A 15,668-nucleotide genomic window follows, 5' to 3' on the forward strand; every position below is an offset into this window, starting at 1 on the left:
AAACATATTTAATATGTGTTCACAAATACATTCCCTTATAGGACTAAAGGGAATCTTTCAAGATGCTGTAAAAAGAGCAAATAATTATTAATGTTAGTCATATGTTCTTAATCCCACATAACAGAAAAATTCAGCTTAATCTATTCTGTTTACGTACGTTACCTGCTATAGCATCCATTTCTCTCCAGCCTCTGTCTGACCTGTCCATTTAGATTGCTATTTGTGGCATGGGCTTTTCTCTTACTATGTGTTCATACCATGGCTACTGCAGTGGGGGTCTGATCCTGACTGGTGCCTTTGGACACTACTGAAGTATAAATAAATAATAATGACATGCCCTATAACTATCAAGCCAAATTCTGCACCCTTATTCTCTTACTGAATATTATTTATTTGGAAAGTAGAAAGAAGTCAGTAGTGAGTAAATGCTGCTCAATCTAACACTCTCATAATCAGGTCCTTACTTTTATATCACTTTCATACAAACTGCATCCCAAATTGTTTTACAGAGTTCAGTAATACAGTTACAAAATTAAAATAATAGAGGAGTAGAGAAGTTAAGAAATATTGAGGGCAGAAAGGAAATATATGGAATTTCGTAAGGAGACAAACTCTATGGCTAATCAACTTTCCTGGGAAAATCAGATTTGCTTTGAACATTCAATGACCAATAAATCTAGTGCAGCGAATGAAGATCAAACAGGGTTTGAATAGTGTGTTCAGGTATCAGAAATTTAAGGGAAAATGACAGGGGAACAAATTACATAGCTGATACACCAATCTTACCCTGCTGCATAAAAAATACAAAATAAAAAATACTCTGTCATCTGATTGTCATAAGACACTTATGTGGCAAATATTCTTGCTTTTGTTGCATACTTAGCATGATATTCATATGCAGAAGACTGTCCCAAGTGATGCAGGGGATTAGAGAAGGGTACAGTAGCTCTTGGAGAGTACAATAGATATATTGCATCTCTCAGTCCATACTGTCAAATTAAGTTTCTAATCCAAACTAGCCTACTTCCTTAAATCCACTCCCTATAGAACAAAATATTTAATTTACTGAGAAGCAATTTTTCTGTGTTGAAGGCTTCTAATATGTAATGTTCTCATTTCTAGGAAAAATTTATTAGGCTACCATTTTGGTGTCACTTCTTTTGTAGAGATGATGTGCTATCAATATATTAACCAGGAGTTTTATCAAAAATGTTCTATGTCATTGAAGTGTCCCCTCTGGTGAGAGCCTTGGTGGTTGGTTAGAAACTAGGTCACAAATTCTTTAGTTAACCAGACCAATCCTGCCTGCTGTGATTTATTCTATGTGATATAAGAGTCGGTTTGTTGTTAGGTCTCCTTTGGCTGGTGCAGGGGAGATAAGAGTTTAACAGGGTTCCATGTTCATCCCAGTACCAGCTCAACAATCTCCTAGCAAGGAGAAAGTCAGATAGCTTGCAGGGCCCTGATCAATGCAGCAGCTTCACTCCAAAAACAACGAGAGTTCTGTAGCACTTTAAAGACTAACAAATTTAATTTCAGTAGGCATAAGCTTTCGTGAGCTTCAGCTCATTCCCTCAGATGCAGTTGGTAGCTTCTGAGGAAGTGAGCTAAAGCTCACGAAAGCTTATGCCTGCTGAAATTAAATTTGTTAGTCTTTAAAGTGCTACAGAACTCTCGTTGTTTTTGCTGTAAACAGACTAACACGGCTACCCCTCTGGAAACCTTCACTCCACTTTCTCTCTTCCTTCTAGTACACACTGCTAGAGCTGCTGACAGGACTATGTCCCTTATCCCTCACACGCTTGCCACAAGAATATAAACTGTATATAAATAGTGATCCAAATTTGGTACTTGGAACGGGGGTGGGGGGAGGATCAGAATTTAGCCCACTGTGTATATGTTTCATTAGTTTTTGCTCTCTGCCCCCATTCTGCTGCTTTTCTTCAGCAGTGGAGTAAGAGTCCAATAACTTGTCAGACTTTTGAACCCACCAGGTTCAAAAGAACTTGAAATTAGACAAAATACCTTTTCCCTTTCTTGATAGCATCTCAAAACAATCATTCAATCACCCTCCCCCTCACAGGAAATCTGTTCCACGTTTTTATGAGCAAGATGAATACCCTCCTTAGGAGTGAGATCCCCCCCCCCCCCCAAGTAGTCACTCCCTACTTCCCACCCCCATTAGCTCAGGCTCAGGGGGGAAAAATGGATGCTTAATTTTTTGAAACTTCAGAAGTCCTTCAGACGCTTTGGAAAATGTATGGTTTATCCAAGCACTAAAGATAGGTAATATATTATTATTACTGGGTATACCAGTGCAACTGAGCAAGGAGACTGATGGTAAAATGATGTCTGGAGGCAAGCAGTCATCAACACTGCATTCACTGTAGTTCATTCCTAAACTGCAGTGGAGGAGGGGTTTCTTTAGTCTGCAGATTTATTTTCTGATTGCCTGAATGCTCATATGAAAATTTCTGACAGATGGTAAGACACCAATCAAGTGTTCACTCTCTGATACTCTTGGTATGCTATATAAATAGTTACAGAACTTATTAAAAGGGGAAGTAAATACCACTCACAATTGTGTGAAAGCAGACAGAATGGGAAGTGAAAAAAGATTTTTTTTCTTTTCTTTAAAACTACCCCCTAGTCTGAAGAAGCCAGGTGCCTGTTGCACAAACAAAGCTATTTTTAAAAATAACTTTTTTTCTCTTTTATATGTATTTGTTTCCATCAACAGAGCTGTGGACAGACAGCAAAATAACCCAAATTACCATTCAAGTGCATCTTTTCTTTATGAAGCTCAGTAATTGCCTTGTATAGTGTTTCCATCTGGGATTCTTCAATATAAATTTAGATGTCACTTAAACATTGATGTAGACTTCAAGTTGCAGGAGGAGATGAATTTGCAACAAATATGGTTATAAATATTATGACTGTCTTGTTCTGGTTTTAGTCATTATTTTCTTTGGAAATTTGTCAGAGACATTTCATTGTAAAATACAAAAAATAAACATTAAAGATTCATTTACATCAAAGAATCAAAAGGTGTGATGTAGTATAAATAAAGCTCTTTGTCACATGTATAGCTAATAAGCTGTGAAGTTAAATACATATTTCATCTGTTGCCTCATTTGTTTTAGTTTTAGTTTATAAAACTTTTGTAGATAATTCTTTAGATTAGATCATCTTGGTTTCGCATGTTTGATTAATTTTTTAAAATCATATGTAATTGTTTCACTTCGGTATCTTTTATGCATGCATTTATTCATGGTCCTGATTCAGTATCCAATGCATGAAACTTATTCCAAAATCAGTATCCAGTGTTTTATATTTTCTGGGTAAAGTTTGAGTTAAAAATACAGTTGCAGATGGAAATCTTAATGAGGCATGAAAACACTCCTTGTCTTACATTTTCTTCATTATACTTGTCACAAACTGCTTGGCTAAGATTACAAAATGATTTCCATTATAACTCCATATTTCTGCTTGCTTATGACTTTCAGAAAAGTTCCCCTTTGTGCTGCAACTTTCCGTGCTTGGTCTGTGCCCAAAGGTGATTTTTGTTTTGTTTTGTACTGTTCTTTTGAAATGTTGAGGTAGTTTTACTTAGCCACTTCAGACTTATAAAAGGGTAATAAAAAGATATGCTTTACTGTTTTTAAGTTAAATTATTTTCTCCTCTGATAACTCAAGGACAAGTGAATTTGGAGCATTCCAATTTAGCACTGAAATAATCTTTTTGGAAATACCAGGATTAAAATGTTGCCTTTTTTTTTTTTTTTTTTTTTTTGAGATAATGAAATTTTGTGACTGTTTAAAAAAATGCTGTTTGGAACATCAGCAGTGGAAAATCTCTTACCATTACATGTATTGTGCAACTGTCCAAAGGGCTGATCATTATGTGCCCCAAACTTCTAATCATATCTGTGGACAGAATGTAGTCAATACCCATGTGCATACACCGCATGTAAGTGCCATTTCCCCAAATTGCTAAGACACTGTGACTGAACTAGTTAGTGAGGAGGCACTTTGTTTTTCTTTTTCTTTTTCTTTTTCTCTTTATCCCTTTAAAAAAATAATTCTAGGAAATGAAATGCAAGGCCTGTATTAACACAATGCACAATTATAATAAAATCAGGCAATGAGAGAGCTTTAGTTTCCCCAGAAACATTAACTTGGCCACACTGTGCATATAGTGGTTTGTTTGTTTGTTTGTTTGTTTGTTAAATTAACTGAACTGCTTGTGCCCATATTCCAGTCCCTGCACACAGTTCAAGTAAATGGGCAGTTTGCCAGGGAAAAAAACAGGAGTTGAGAGGGAGGAATTTCTCTGCCTTCAGCTTCTAGGAAGGATGCATAGCACTTGCATAAATTCACTACAGCCACTGCTGAAGGTTTATATGGCAGCAGCCTCCATTGGTTGCTGTGGAACATTTGAGTTTGGGCCCCTGGCTCCATACAGGGGTGGATTTGCTGGGCATGTCCCCTGCTTATCACCACTGATCAGAAGGTTGGTTACAAAAGCAGCAGCAGCTGGGAAAGGCTCTAGCAGTGGGAAACTACTTTGCCTGTAGACATGAGAAGCATGTAGCATAGGAGGCACTGCTTGAGTGTTTAGAGAGTTTTTGTGTAGACTACATATCCCCTGTGAGTTCAGGTGTGCTCTATTCTACATGCTAGGTCTACACTGATATTTATTCCAGTGCTAGCTGGAAGTGCATTGTCTGTTACTCTGCATGCCACCGTAAGTGTAGAAATACCCATAGACGCTAAGGCCAGAAGGGACCATTCTGATTATCTCCTCTGACCTCTTCTTGCTTAATGTTCAATGAATTATCATGTAAAGCTTGCTTTTTCTGGGTTAGTAACCTCCAGTTGTGTCATGAAGGAATTATTTGCATATAGGAAAGATAGGCTTAAAAACAGCAGAGAGGAAAAAATACATTTCTGAAAAATTGTTTTGTATAGATCTGATCCTGTGAGTTGCTGAGATTAACTTCAATTGCACCTGAGGACACTCAGCACCCCTTAGGAAGTGCTCAGGAATTCACAGGACTGGGGATTAAGTGTTGCATATAGAGATCTGAACAAACTCAGTATATTTTAACAAATGTTAGAACCTACCTGTTCCTGTTAAGACCGACTTCTGAGCTTCAGCTGGCTTCAGTGATGGAAAGATTGATCCTAATGTATATAGCTGGATATTAACTTCATAAGGCTCTCAGTTAAAGCTGGTGGGAAATATTTTTGAAAAATGGCCTTTCAAAAGTGTGGGTTTTTTTTTTTTTTTGGGTAATACACTTTTATTTTGGGTTCATTCACCTCACCTACTTCATCTTCTCACTTCCTTTTCCCCTTTTTCCCTTCTCAATGGCAAAATGGAAAGGAGGGGGAAATCAAAATCCCCAATTTTGTAATTAATTTTTACAAGCTTTTGAATAAAATTATTCCTTTTCAAAACCCATGGAAAAAATATTATATTCTTTTAAAAATTTTTGTCACTTTTGATCAGCTGTGGTTATTATAAATGTATTGAGCTTAATCCTACAGTCCTTACTCAGAAATAGAAAAGCTTTACTTGAAATTTAGGATTGATTTAATGGAAGAAAATTTTAACCAGGCACTCAGCTCAGGAGGTTCTGTGTAGTCGTGGAAATAAAAAATGGGCTCAGACCAGATCTTTGGTCCATACACTCCTGAACTTTGGAAGCCCAGGTGTTTGGATCTGTAACTGACTGACATAGTTAAGGCCCATTGCTAACAGAAATAAATACCTTCAGTTATTAGAAACAGACTAAAAACAATGCTGATATTCAGTCTTTGACCTCTAATGAAAATGTGTGTCAAATATATCAGGTTTTCACTCTAGAAGAATAAAAGACATATGATATTCTTGTCTTCCTCTGTATACATCATCAAAGAGTAATAAACAACATAGAACCTTTCAGAGAAATAGGAAGAAGGCAGTTGAAAAACTGTTGGTGGTAGTTTGAACAAAACCTGCTCCCGCTGGAATTTTGCGTGAAGAAGGACTGAGTAAAACCTGCAAGATTAAACATGCAATATACATTTATTTAGATGAAAAGAAGGAAAACTAGATGTTCTAGAAGGTGATGAGTTCAGCTCCTAGGACCTTTTTTTAAGACCCAATTTCTGATATGCTTACCTATGCTGAATAGTACTTTGTTCCATTGATTGAAATGGGTCTTCTTGCAGACTTAAGTACTAGTCAGTATGTATAAGGGTATCAGAAATCTGCCCCTAGGTGAGTAAAAGTAGTAATGCAGGTGTGAGCATAAACTCCTTTCCATAAATCATTTCATTTTATCTTTAATGTATCCAACTAAAGCAAGTGATTTTTGTTTAACATGGTATGGTGATCAATACTATAAACACTTAAACAGCCTTTTCTTTAGCCTCCTGTGATGCTGTGCCCCATAGGCAGAGAATCTTAGGCTAACAAGTCAGCCTAGAGCCAAACTTGCACTGCAGCTTGTTTTGGAAACAGGTTTTGGGCAATATGTTCTTTCTTTCTTTCTTCTTTTACCTTTTTCTGATTTCTCTGACTGGCTTCCAGACCCTTCCATCTGTTTTTATCTTTGCCTTTACAAGAACATTGTCTACTTTTCTACTTCTGTTGTGAAAATGACACACTTATCATTGAGGGTGTTACCACACAGTATCGCTATTAACTCTTGTCTTGTTTCTAATAACTGAAAATACTGATCCCAACTAGTGATGGGCCTGCAATGGGCCATCAGAGTTGTGATAACTCTGGGCTATCAGTGTTGGGTTTTTTCTAATAGCTTAATTTCAACAGCTATGGAGACGCAGGATGCTGTGACACTCTGATGGTTAAAGATACCTCTTCTACTTTCCGCTAATATTTTTACTTGAATTAAACAGAGATAAAAACTAAAATTTTACAGCGTTTTAAAAATAAATAGTAAATTTATAAAATGAAAAGAAATAGTTAGACTAGGCAGGAAAAGAAGAGGAGTAGGAAAATTGAAGTAGAAAGGTTTATCTAGTGAGAGTAATTTCTCTCTGTTTGTGCATGCACACGCACATGCATTCACAAATACACTACCCATTGTACCAAGATATTTGTGGAAGAAGGGAAGCTAAAATATGTGGTTATGGCTGGCCAAGTTCCTAGACTTGGGCTAAAAATAAATCATAATACTGACACTTCAAAGGAATGTGTTGGGAGTGATAATAAAAAGATGGAAGAGGAATAAAAAGTGGTGATTGAAGTGAAAATAAAAATAGGGACAGAATGTTCAAATCAAAAAAGGAAATATGTCTTAAAGTGAGTTTTAGAAGACTAAATATGTATACAAAAATGATTTTTTTCAAACAAGCTGCAACTTGGCCATTTTTTGTTAACAGATAGCTTTATGTACACAAACACCTGCACATAAAAACTAGTTTACCATCTGCATGCTCAGATGACTGAATAAACACTTGATTACCCCCTTCAAAAACTTGATTTGGAACTACCACTTGAGCATGCTGTTTCCATGAAACTGCAGAGAAAATAGCTTTTCAAAATTAATCCTTTGGTGGGTGATAGGTACTTTCTGCCCTTTTTGGAGGTCTAGAAAGTAATGATGGTCATTATCAGTCAATAAGGGCATAATGCAATCTGAGTGCCAGAATTACATAATTAATATAGAGAGCAAAAAGTTAGGGCACGTCATGATGACCATAAAATAATGTGCCAACACCATTTGTAGGGCTCTGCTATACAGAGAGAATGGAATTCAAATAATTTCAAAATAGCCAGCTCTTAGAACAAAGATTAGGTAACAATCCAGGCTGAGTTGTAAAGAAAACTTTGACTTTTTCTATATATATTAAAATTTCCACAGCATAACTAGGTTGGTCTTTAAAATGCGGATAGGGAAATGAACAGCTGAGGAAGAGTAGGGAAGCCATGAAATAACTTCCAAATCTCTTATCAAAAAGAACTATCAACAAATTATTTTCCAAGCCAATAGAAAAATAGACTCAGAGACTTAGATTGGGAAACTGTAAGGACTTGCCACATGGAAAGTTTCGGGTTGCAATGTTGAATCTTTTTTTTTTTTTTTTTTTTTTTTAAATACTTGTGCAAAAGCAGTGTATTTCATCCTAGCATAACATAAGGAATAGATTTTACTCAAACCTTTTAGTTATGTTGAACTTTATTGTAATTTGTATTGCAATAATGCTAAGAGATGCCGAATGAGACTGAGGAACTGGAGAAACATGTAATAGCCAATCCCACCCTTGAAGAGTTTACAATCTAAATAGACAAGACAGGAAACATACTGCTCTGAAAATATACCCCCTGATGTCTGACTCATCATAGTTTAATTATGGCTTGCCTGGAAGCTTGTATAAAAATGAAAAAGAAGTCTCAGAGGAAGGAATGATGGGTCTGTCAGACATGAGGTGTCAGGGGAAAAGATCACAGTGATGTTTTCACTTAAGTGCATCTCCCAAACTTTTTTAATGTTTTAATGTAAACAGGAGACTGGTTTTGATAACCTTTTTGGGTTGAATATTTACAGTTTAAAATTCCAGGTTCTACTTGAAGGGTATAAAACATGTAATAAAGACTTTCAGCACATGTCAGAATGTTGTCCCCTCTATGCAGCTGAAGTGAGCAAGATGGGAAGGCTTGCTGTGAAGGCAGGATGCAGAGGATTCCCCGGAAGGGGGAAGAACAGGAAGAGAGAGATTAGTTACTAGTCAGGACAGAAGGGGGAGATGGAGAGCAGAGTAATATTCGGTGCTGTTCAGCAAATACAATTTTGAATTGGGCATCTCTAGTGGCTGCCACTTTCTTGCTATAAAGCAAAACAGTGATGGTACTAATAGTGAGAAATATTTTGTGTTCTGCATGCCCCGGTGCTGCAGGAAGAGGGACAGAGAATGGCAACCTTGACGTCCTGCCTGGAACAAGATGGATAGTTGGATGTAATCCCATCTGGATTATATGGAAATAGAGTGAGTAACCTATGTATTTCCACAAAAAGTGCGCACAGAGGTCCAAATTCTAGTTTGTTGCACACAGGTAAATCCAGAATAACTTCACTGAAAATACTGCAGACTGATCTGTGCTGGTGTAAGAGAATAGAATTTAGATCACAGGTTACATGATTGGTATGGAGCTAGTGTTAAAGGGTTTGATAACAGATTTTAAATACCCAGGCTGCCTTTCTGCTAGTGTGTACCTGCAGAAAGTGCTGTGAAACCCACTCCTTTCCCACCATTTGTCACAGAATTGTGCTCCAGAATCAAAGCTTTCTTTTTTTCTTTTCTTTTTTTTTAAAGATGTTTCTAGCTCTAATCGTTATTAAAATCAATTTAAAAATGCTAAGCATATGTAATTAATACAGTGTTGTCTTACTATGTCTGCAGACAGTGAAGTAATAGCTCTAAGAAGCATGAACTTGTCCATTCGTCTGCACGGGATGTTATCTCTGTTGATAAGTTTAAATTCAACATTGCTGTTAATTTTTCTGATGATGATTTTAGAAGAAACATCTGATTAATGAGATTATTTTACAAGCTGTAACTGCGTCCCACACCTTCCAGGGTGCCCTATTCCTAACTGTCCCCAGTCCAGCTGCCCAAACTTCCAGCATCCCCCATCATGAAGTTGTGTTGTCAATCCAACAATTGTCAGTGTATTAAAAACTGAAAATATGGGAACATTATAAAATAATTTTGAGCTTCATATAAGAAATCAGAGGCCAATGTATTGATTGTACTGTTCATTTTCATATTAATTTTTTAAAATCCATTTTTTAATTTAAATATGCTGCAAAATCTCCAGTCTGCCATACCAGCATGCTGCAGGATTCAGAGATTTTTGCGGAGTTCAGTTTCAGATTACCAGGGAGTATCTAGGATTTATATATTGCGTTCAGTTCAGGAGGTTGTTCGTGGTTCAGCTGGTTGGAGTCTCTCTGCTTCTTTTCTGACATCTATGTTCTAGCTATGCTGGAAGGAGGCACAGACTAGGGTTTTAAGTAGCCACTACTTTATGCTTAACTATTTGGGAGTATTTGGCAGATAAACTTGTACAGTGCAGGTAATTCCATTACCCATTCCATATAGTCAGGGAATAATCGCCTTTCCTGTCCTGGTCCTAGCCAACCCACTGCTGGGACCCAACCACCTCCCCCCTTGTATGAGAGTTAAGGGGGAGGCCATAAGGGAAGGGAGGGTTAACTCCCTGTCATACCAGTCATAGGAACCCCAAACCCCCTTTCTCTGATCCTTTAAATCCTTTACCAATCTATTTTATCTGATTGCTGTATCCATTCCCTATGGAGTACTTGCACTGAACATTCATCACAAGCAGGTGCCAGCAGTTAGCTTGGCTGACTCCTCCCCATACCTAGCCAGGTTCCCAGACATTTTCTGATGCCTTCTTTAATAATTTTCATATACCAAAGTTTGAGAGAAGAATCAATAATATTGTAAGAGCAAGACAGCAGTTCTGATCCTGTTTGTTGATTTTAGGGTGCCATTTTCCTGCCTGGAAACAGAGTAATTGAGCATCCTGGCAATGAAGAAAGCCCAGGGAAGTTCCTCTTCGAAGTTATTCCAGGTAGGATATTCCATTCCTCATAAAAATGTCTTTAAACTTTTGTTCCTGGTGACTGACCAGTTTTATTAAGCCTGAACAGAGACTGAAGAAGATTAATGATTCAATTTAAGAGAAAAATTGGTTAATTTTGCTAATGATATTTTAATTCATATATATATTATATTCATTCACCCCTGGGCTGCGAGGGAAAATCATGATTTCTTATTTGTCAACATACAATGCGATCATTCTGCAGTCAGGGCTCTGGGCACTGTGTAAAATGGACTGCTGGAAGGATAAGTATATTTGGCAATGTTTTTGTGACATTAAATATTACACTGAGGTAGAACGTTCTGTGGTAGTCATAACTGCAAAATGGTTTAACAGCTTGTTGTAGTGCTGCCTGCTAGCATGGCTATCTGTATTCAGGACCCTTCATTGTAACTAGGGATGCCTGAACCCACTCTGACCCTATTAAGCAGCACTGTTTTGAAACTCAGTCCTGAACTTTTTTTAAAAAGTTGAGGTTGGATTGGTTAAGGAGCCCTACTTGGGTCATTCTGTGTGCTACTGTTCATTACATCCATGGGCTGGCTGAGAAGGAGATGAGAAGTAAATCATTATTGTTGCCTTCTGTCCTCCCTGAAGTTTCTGTTGGAGGAAAGCAGCTTTAATTCCCACTGCAGGCTGCACTGGAAGATGCTGTCGAGGAGAAGTGCTAAATCAGGTTATCCACAACCCACCCTAGCTCTACTGCCTCACTTGCCATCATACCCTGTATGCACAACTCAGTAAAGAGGCCTTGCTGAAGCTAGTGCTCTGAATGTTATGACTTCTCTGACATTTAAATGTGCCCATTAACACTCTCATGCTCTAGGGTTTTTCTGGTGTCTGATGTAGCTTTGGCACAAAGGCAGTGAGACATTTCCCCCCATGTTTGAAATGTAAGGAACTGTAGGCTTAAAAACACTTTTTCAAAACAGTACGGAGAGCTGTAGGCCACTACTCAGCTGGCCAGTGAAGGAATCCATGACTAACGTTAATTGACGCAGCTGAACTGCAGAAAGGTTAGTCAGATGTATTTCATTAGTTTCCCTAAGGGAAAATAACTGCAATAAACTTGTATATAGTTCTCCTTATTAAACTTTTTCTTCTTCTTTATTTTTCTGGCTCTTTTGTTCCATAAAATTCCCACTGTGGAACCATGTTCCAGATGTGAAGGCTTTGAACTAATATTAGAGACAATGCCTTTGCTGATTTGGACTTTGTAACACTGACCACTTTTAATGAAACATGTACTGATTTGGCTATTTTTCTACTTAAAAACCTCACAGCAATGTAGTCACTTCCTAGTTTCATATTATTATTATTATTGTACTATAGACTGCTTATAAAAACATCATGTTTTGTCCTGGACTTGTCTTCAGAACACAAGAACATTTTAACTAACAATTTTAAATAAATGTTCCTCTCTTCTAGTTTGAAAATTCCTTGCTGAGTTCAGAAATGTTAGCAAATAAACTATTTACTTCCAGGCTGAAATATTGCATGCCAAGTTCCAGCTTACAGTGAACTTTCATGGCCGAGATACAAAGCTCTGAGCAATGTAGCTTGCCATCACATAACTACCTGGCAGTGCTCACATTGAAAGCAATCTGTCTCGTGAGGTCTCACAATATAATATCCTTGTACTATCTCTTTCTGCAGCCAAGAAAACAAAAAGCGGTTGGGCTGAACTTGGCAAACTTAGGTTCCTTCAATGGGAGTTGTAAATGCACAATCTCTTTGAAAATCAGGCAATTTTTAGATGACTAAGGACAGAATTGGGCAACCGAGTTAGGACCATTTTGCTGTTGATGTTTATGTGTAGGATCTACAAGACAAATAACAAGTATAGAAATTATTTGAGTTTCGCAAGCTTTAGAATGTCCTTTGAGGGAGGTGAATATATGTATGTTAATGTCATGTGATGTTTCCTACTTCATCATGTTTGACTAAAACTGGAGAAGGAAATGAGGTAATTATTCTATTGATTTTTGCACATATTGAGTAGACACAAGCTCATATAAGTGACTCTGTAGACAAAGATTTTTTGACTTAATGTCCTATCCATGCTCTGAGACCAAACTTAGCATTAGTATTAACCAAGTATATAAGTGAGTGTATTAATATAGCTCATAATCATTTTCAGGCTTCATAATCAGATTTCAGGATTCAAAAGTTACTAACAAAACTGAAATCCTCAGCAGTTTAAATATCAGAAATGAAGACAAACCAAAACCTTAAAACAGAACCGATACGTGAGGAGAAAAATCAGTTGTTCAAGATGGTCTTACGCTGCCTACCACCTCCACTTTATCTATATCCTCTAATTTTAATTTGCTTGATTAACTATAAACTTTTAAGTTCTCCCTCTTCAATCATAGGAATCATTCAAACTACACAGTGATAGATTTTCCTTGATAACGTACAATGGTTGCCACTGAAAGTTGAAATTGGCCAATAGACTCCACATAGTTGCCGCAGTTATTTGCTGTTCCTAGTATGGGCAGAAAAATATGAGGCTTCAGATAGCATGGCGTGATTACTGTTGATTATTAGTGTCTTTATTGATGACCACTATCATTTGATAGTGTTTGGGTGGCATCAGTATACTGCTTTTTTCCTTCAGTAAATATGCAGCTGTAGTTAGTCCTCACTTCGGCACTATTTCTGATGCAATTCCTAAAATATTGCCATCTGGAAGTTGAACACTTTGCTCCATGGTTTTGGCATTTTAGAGCTCAAATGAAAATCAAGTTCAAAAGGAAAATAGTAGGCAACTTTAAAAGTGAAACACACAATATGAAAAGATTGTAGGGGTTTTAGAAATGTCATTTGAGGTGCATTAAGCAAAGACAGTCAAGTTATTACTGCTGTTGTAGCACTACCTCTGCTTTAGAGTGAGAATTGTCAGTGAATGCGAAATCTCCAGTGTTCTGAAACCGAACTACTTGTTGATTATATCCTCTTAGTGACGCATTATAAAGCCACTGTTACAGCAGATTGGGGAAAAAAATGGAACTCAGAGAGAATAACAGAGGAAAAAATACCTCCTGATAACTTCCATACATGAAAATAGCTTCATAGCAAGAAGATCTGGTTGGATAGATGGATTTTTTATTTTATTTTACTGAACATTGTGTTACATGACATAGCATTGAAATTTGCAGTCTTAGCTTGGTATTATTCCTTATGCATGTGCATTACAAATTGAAGTAATTTTATGTATAATACCAAGGCAGCATAGACAAAAAGAAGAATGTCAATCAGATCTGCGGGCAGCACTAAAGCTTGTGTGTGTGTGTTGGTAATACATGCAAATAATTTTGGGAATGCAAGTGGGAGTTGGCTGATCATATGAATTATAATTCTCAGAACATGACGATGTCTAAAGGTGAATGAAAGAAATGCATTTGTGGGGAATGTCTGGTGACTGACACTGTAATTAAAGATATATTCATTCCATTTGCATTTAAAAACATTCTGTTCATACTTCCTTTGTTAACATGTTTTTAAACCCAAAGTTATTTCTTAGATTATTTTTGCTGTGCAAGCAAAGTTGCTGTATAAGGGTAACGTTGTTCTCTGAGGGACTAACACAAGGTCCACGCGCCACTTAGTGCTAACTCTTTCTGCGTAGGAGTCAGTTGGATCCCAATATCATAGAGAGTTCTGTCAGCCTTTTTGCGATACCTTTCACCCTCTGAATAATGCTGGGTACTGCTGTATGCAGTGATGGTGTAGCTGTGTCAGTCCCAGGATATTAGAGAGACCAGGTGCATGAGATAATATCTTTTATTGAACCAACTTCTGTGGGTGAGAGAGAGATGTTTTCAAGCTTACACAGAGGTGGTCTTCAGGGTACTGCTATCAGTTATGGTTCCCAAACAGGCATTGCATTAAAATGTAAATTCTTGGATAGAACTGAAATACTTAGACCGATAAAAAATACAAGACAGCAGATCTCTTTTTGACAAATTATGTAAGGATTTGTGTTTTATATTGCAGTACTTTGAACATCTACTTTAAGGCATATATTTTGATTTATTGTTATTTATATATACCATCACGGTGTGAACATGTTGCTTTGCAGAGATATGAAAATCAAAGATTTTGCCACAAAACATGTTTAGTGCTAATTACCTCGAGTAGGCTCTTGCTTGGTAATAAGTATTTGCAGGATCAGACCTTAAATTAGATATAATAAAGACCAAGGAGTCAGGAAAGGATGTAGATGAAAGTCACATAATTGGGTTTGTTTGTTTTCATTATGCATTTTGTTAGTGCTAAGGATTTTTAAAAATAATAAAACATTCAGCTCTTATATCATGCTTTTCATCAGTAGATTTCAAAGCACTCTACAAAGGAGACATTGTTAGCCTCATATTACAGATTGGGAGACTGAGAAATCAAGTGATTTGCCCAAGGTCACCTGGCAGGCTAGTATCACAGCTGGGAATAGAACTGAGGCCTTGAGTCCCAGTCCAGTGCTCTACCCACTAGGACATGCTGTCTCTCAAATAAAACAGTTGATGTTGGGTAAGGAAATGGTCTTGGAGGAGAAGAGCTTCCTTCATCACTCACTGAATCATGGTCTTGCAGCCACCACTTGAAATGCCACCTATTCCTCTCTCCCTATCCCCAGTTATTTATGTTAACCTCACTCTGCAACTTATCACCTTGCTTTAGGGCAGCACTAAATGATGATGCAGTTTGGCCTGAGGGTTGGCAAGCCAGTTCTCTACATTTCTAGAATTTCACTGTGAGAAGGCTTTCAAATCATGTGTTACTTGTGTCTCTATAGAGTACGTATGATATTACATGTACGTTTCCATTAGGAGGCACAGCTGAATGAGAGTTTATTTAAAGAACTATATTAATTAAAAATGTGAGTTTTGTGTGGCTCCTTAGATTCCCTCATCTCCCAGGACCTTTAAGGCACAAGTCTAATACTATAAATGCAAAAATAATGGGCCAACTCCTTAGGACCCTTTACAGTTTTTACTCTGTTTTTGCTCAGGTAGATGTCCTACTG

At 37.2% G+C, this 15,668-nt stretch overlaps 1 protein-coding gene across 6 annotated transcripts in view; it reads left to right on the forward strand.

Moving 5' to 3' along the window:
• ARHGAP24 (Rho GTPase activating protein 24) overlaps positions 1 to 15,668 on the forward strand; it is a 463,741-nt gene that overhangs the window by 235,483 nt on the left and 212,590 nt on the right. For all 6 annotated transcript variants that reach the window (XM_067557109.1, XM_067557111.1, XM_067557112.1 and 3 more), the window contains one exon: positions 10,525 to 10,612. In XM_067557109.1, the coding sequence (XP_067413210.1) occupies positions 10,525 to 10,612 (88 nt within the window). The remainder of the gene's footprint in view (positions 1 to 10,524; positions 10,613 to 15,668) is intronic.

Source organism: Emydura macquarii, unplaced genomic scaffold (genome assembly GCF_026122565.2).
Source record: "Emydura macquarii macquarii isolate MOO-44397 ecotype Brisbane River unplaced genomic scaffold, CSIRO-AGI_Emac_v2 contig_1790, whole genome shotgun sequence".
Classification (NCBI taxonomy): domain Eukaryota; kingdom Metazoa; phylum Chordata; order Testudines; family Chelidae; genus Emydura; species Emydura macquarii.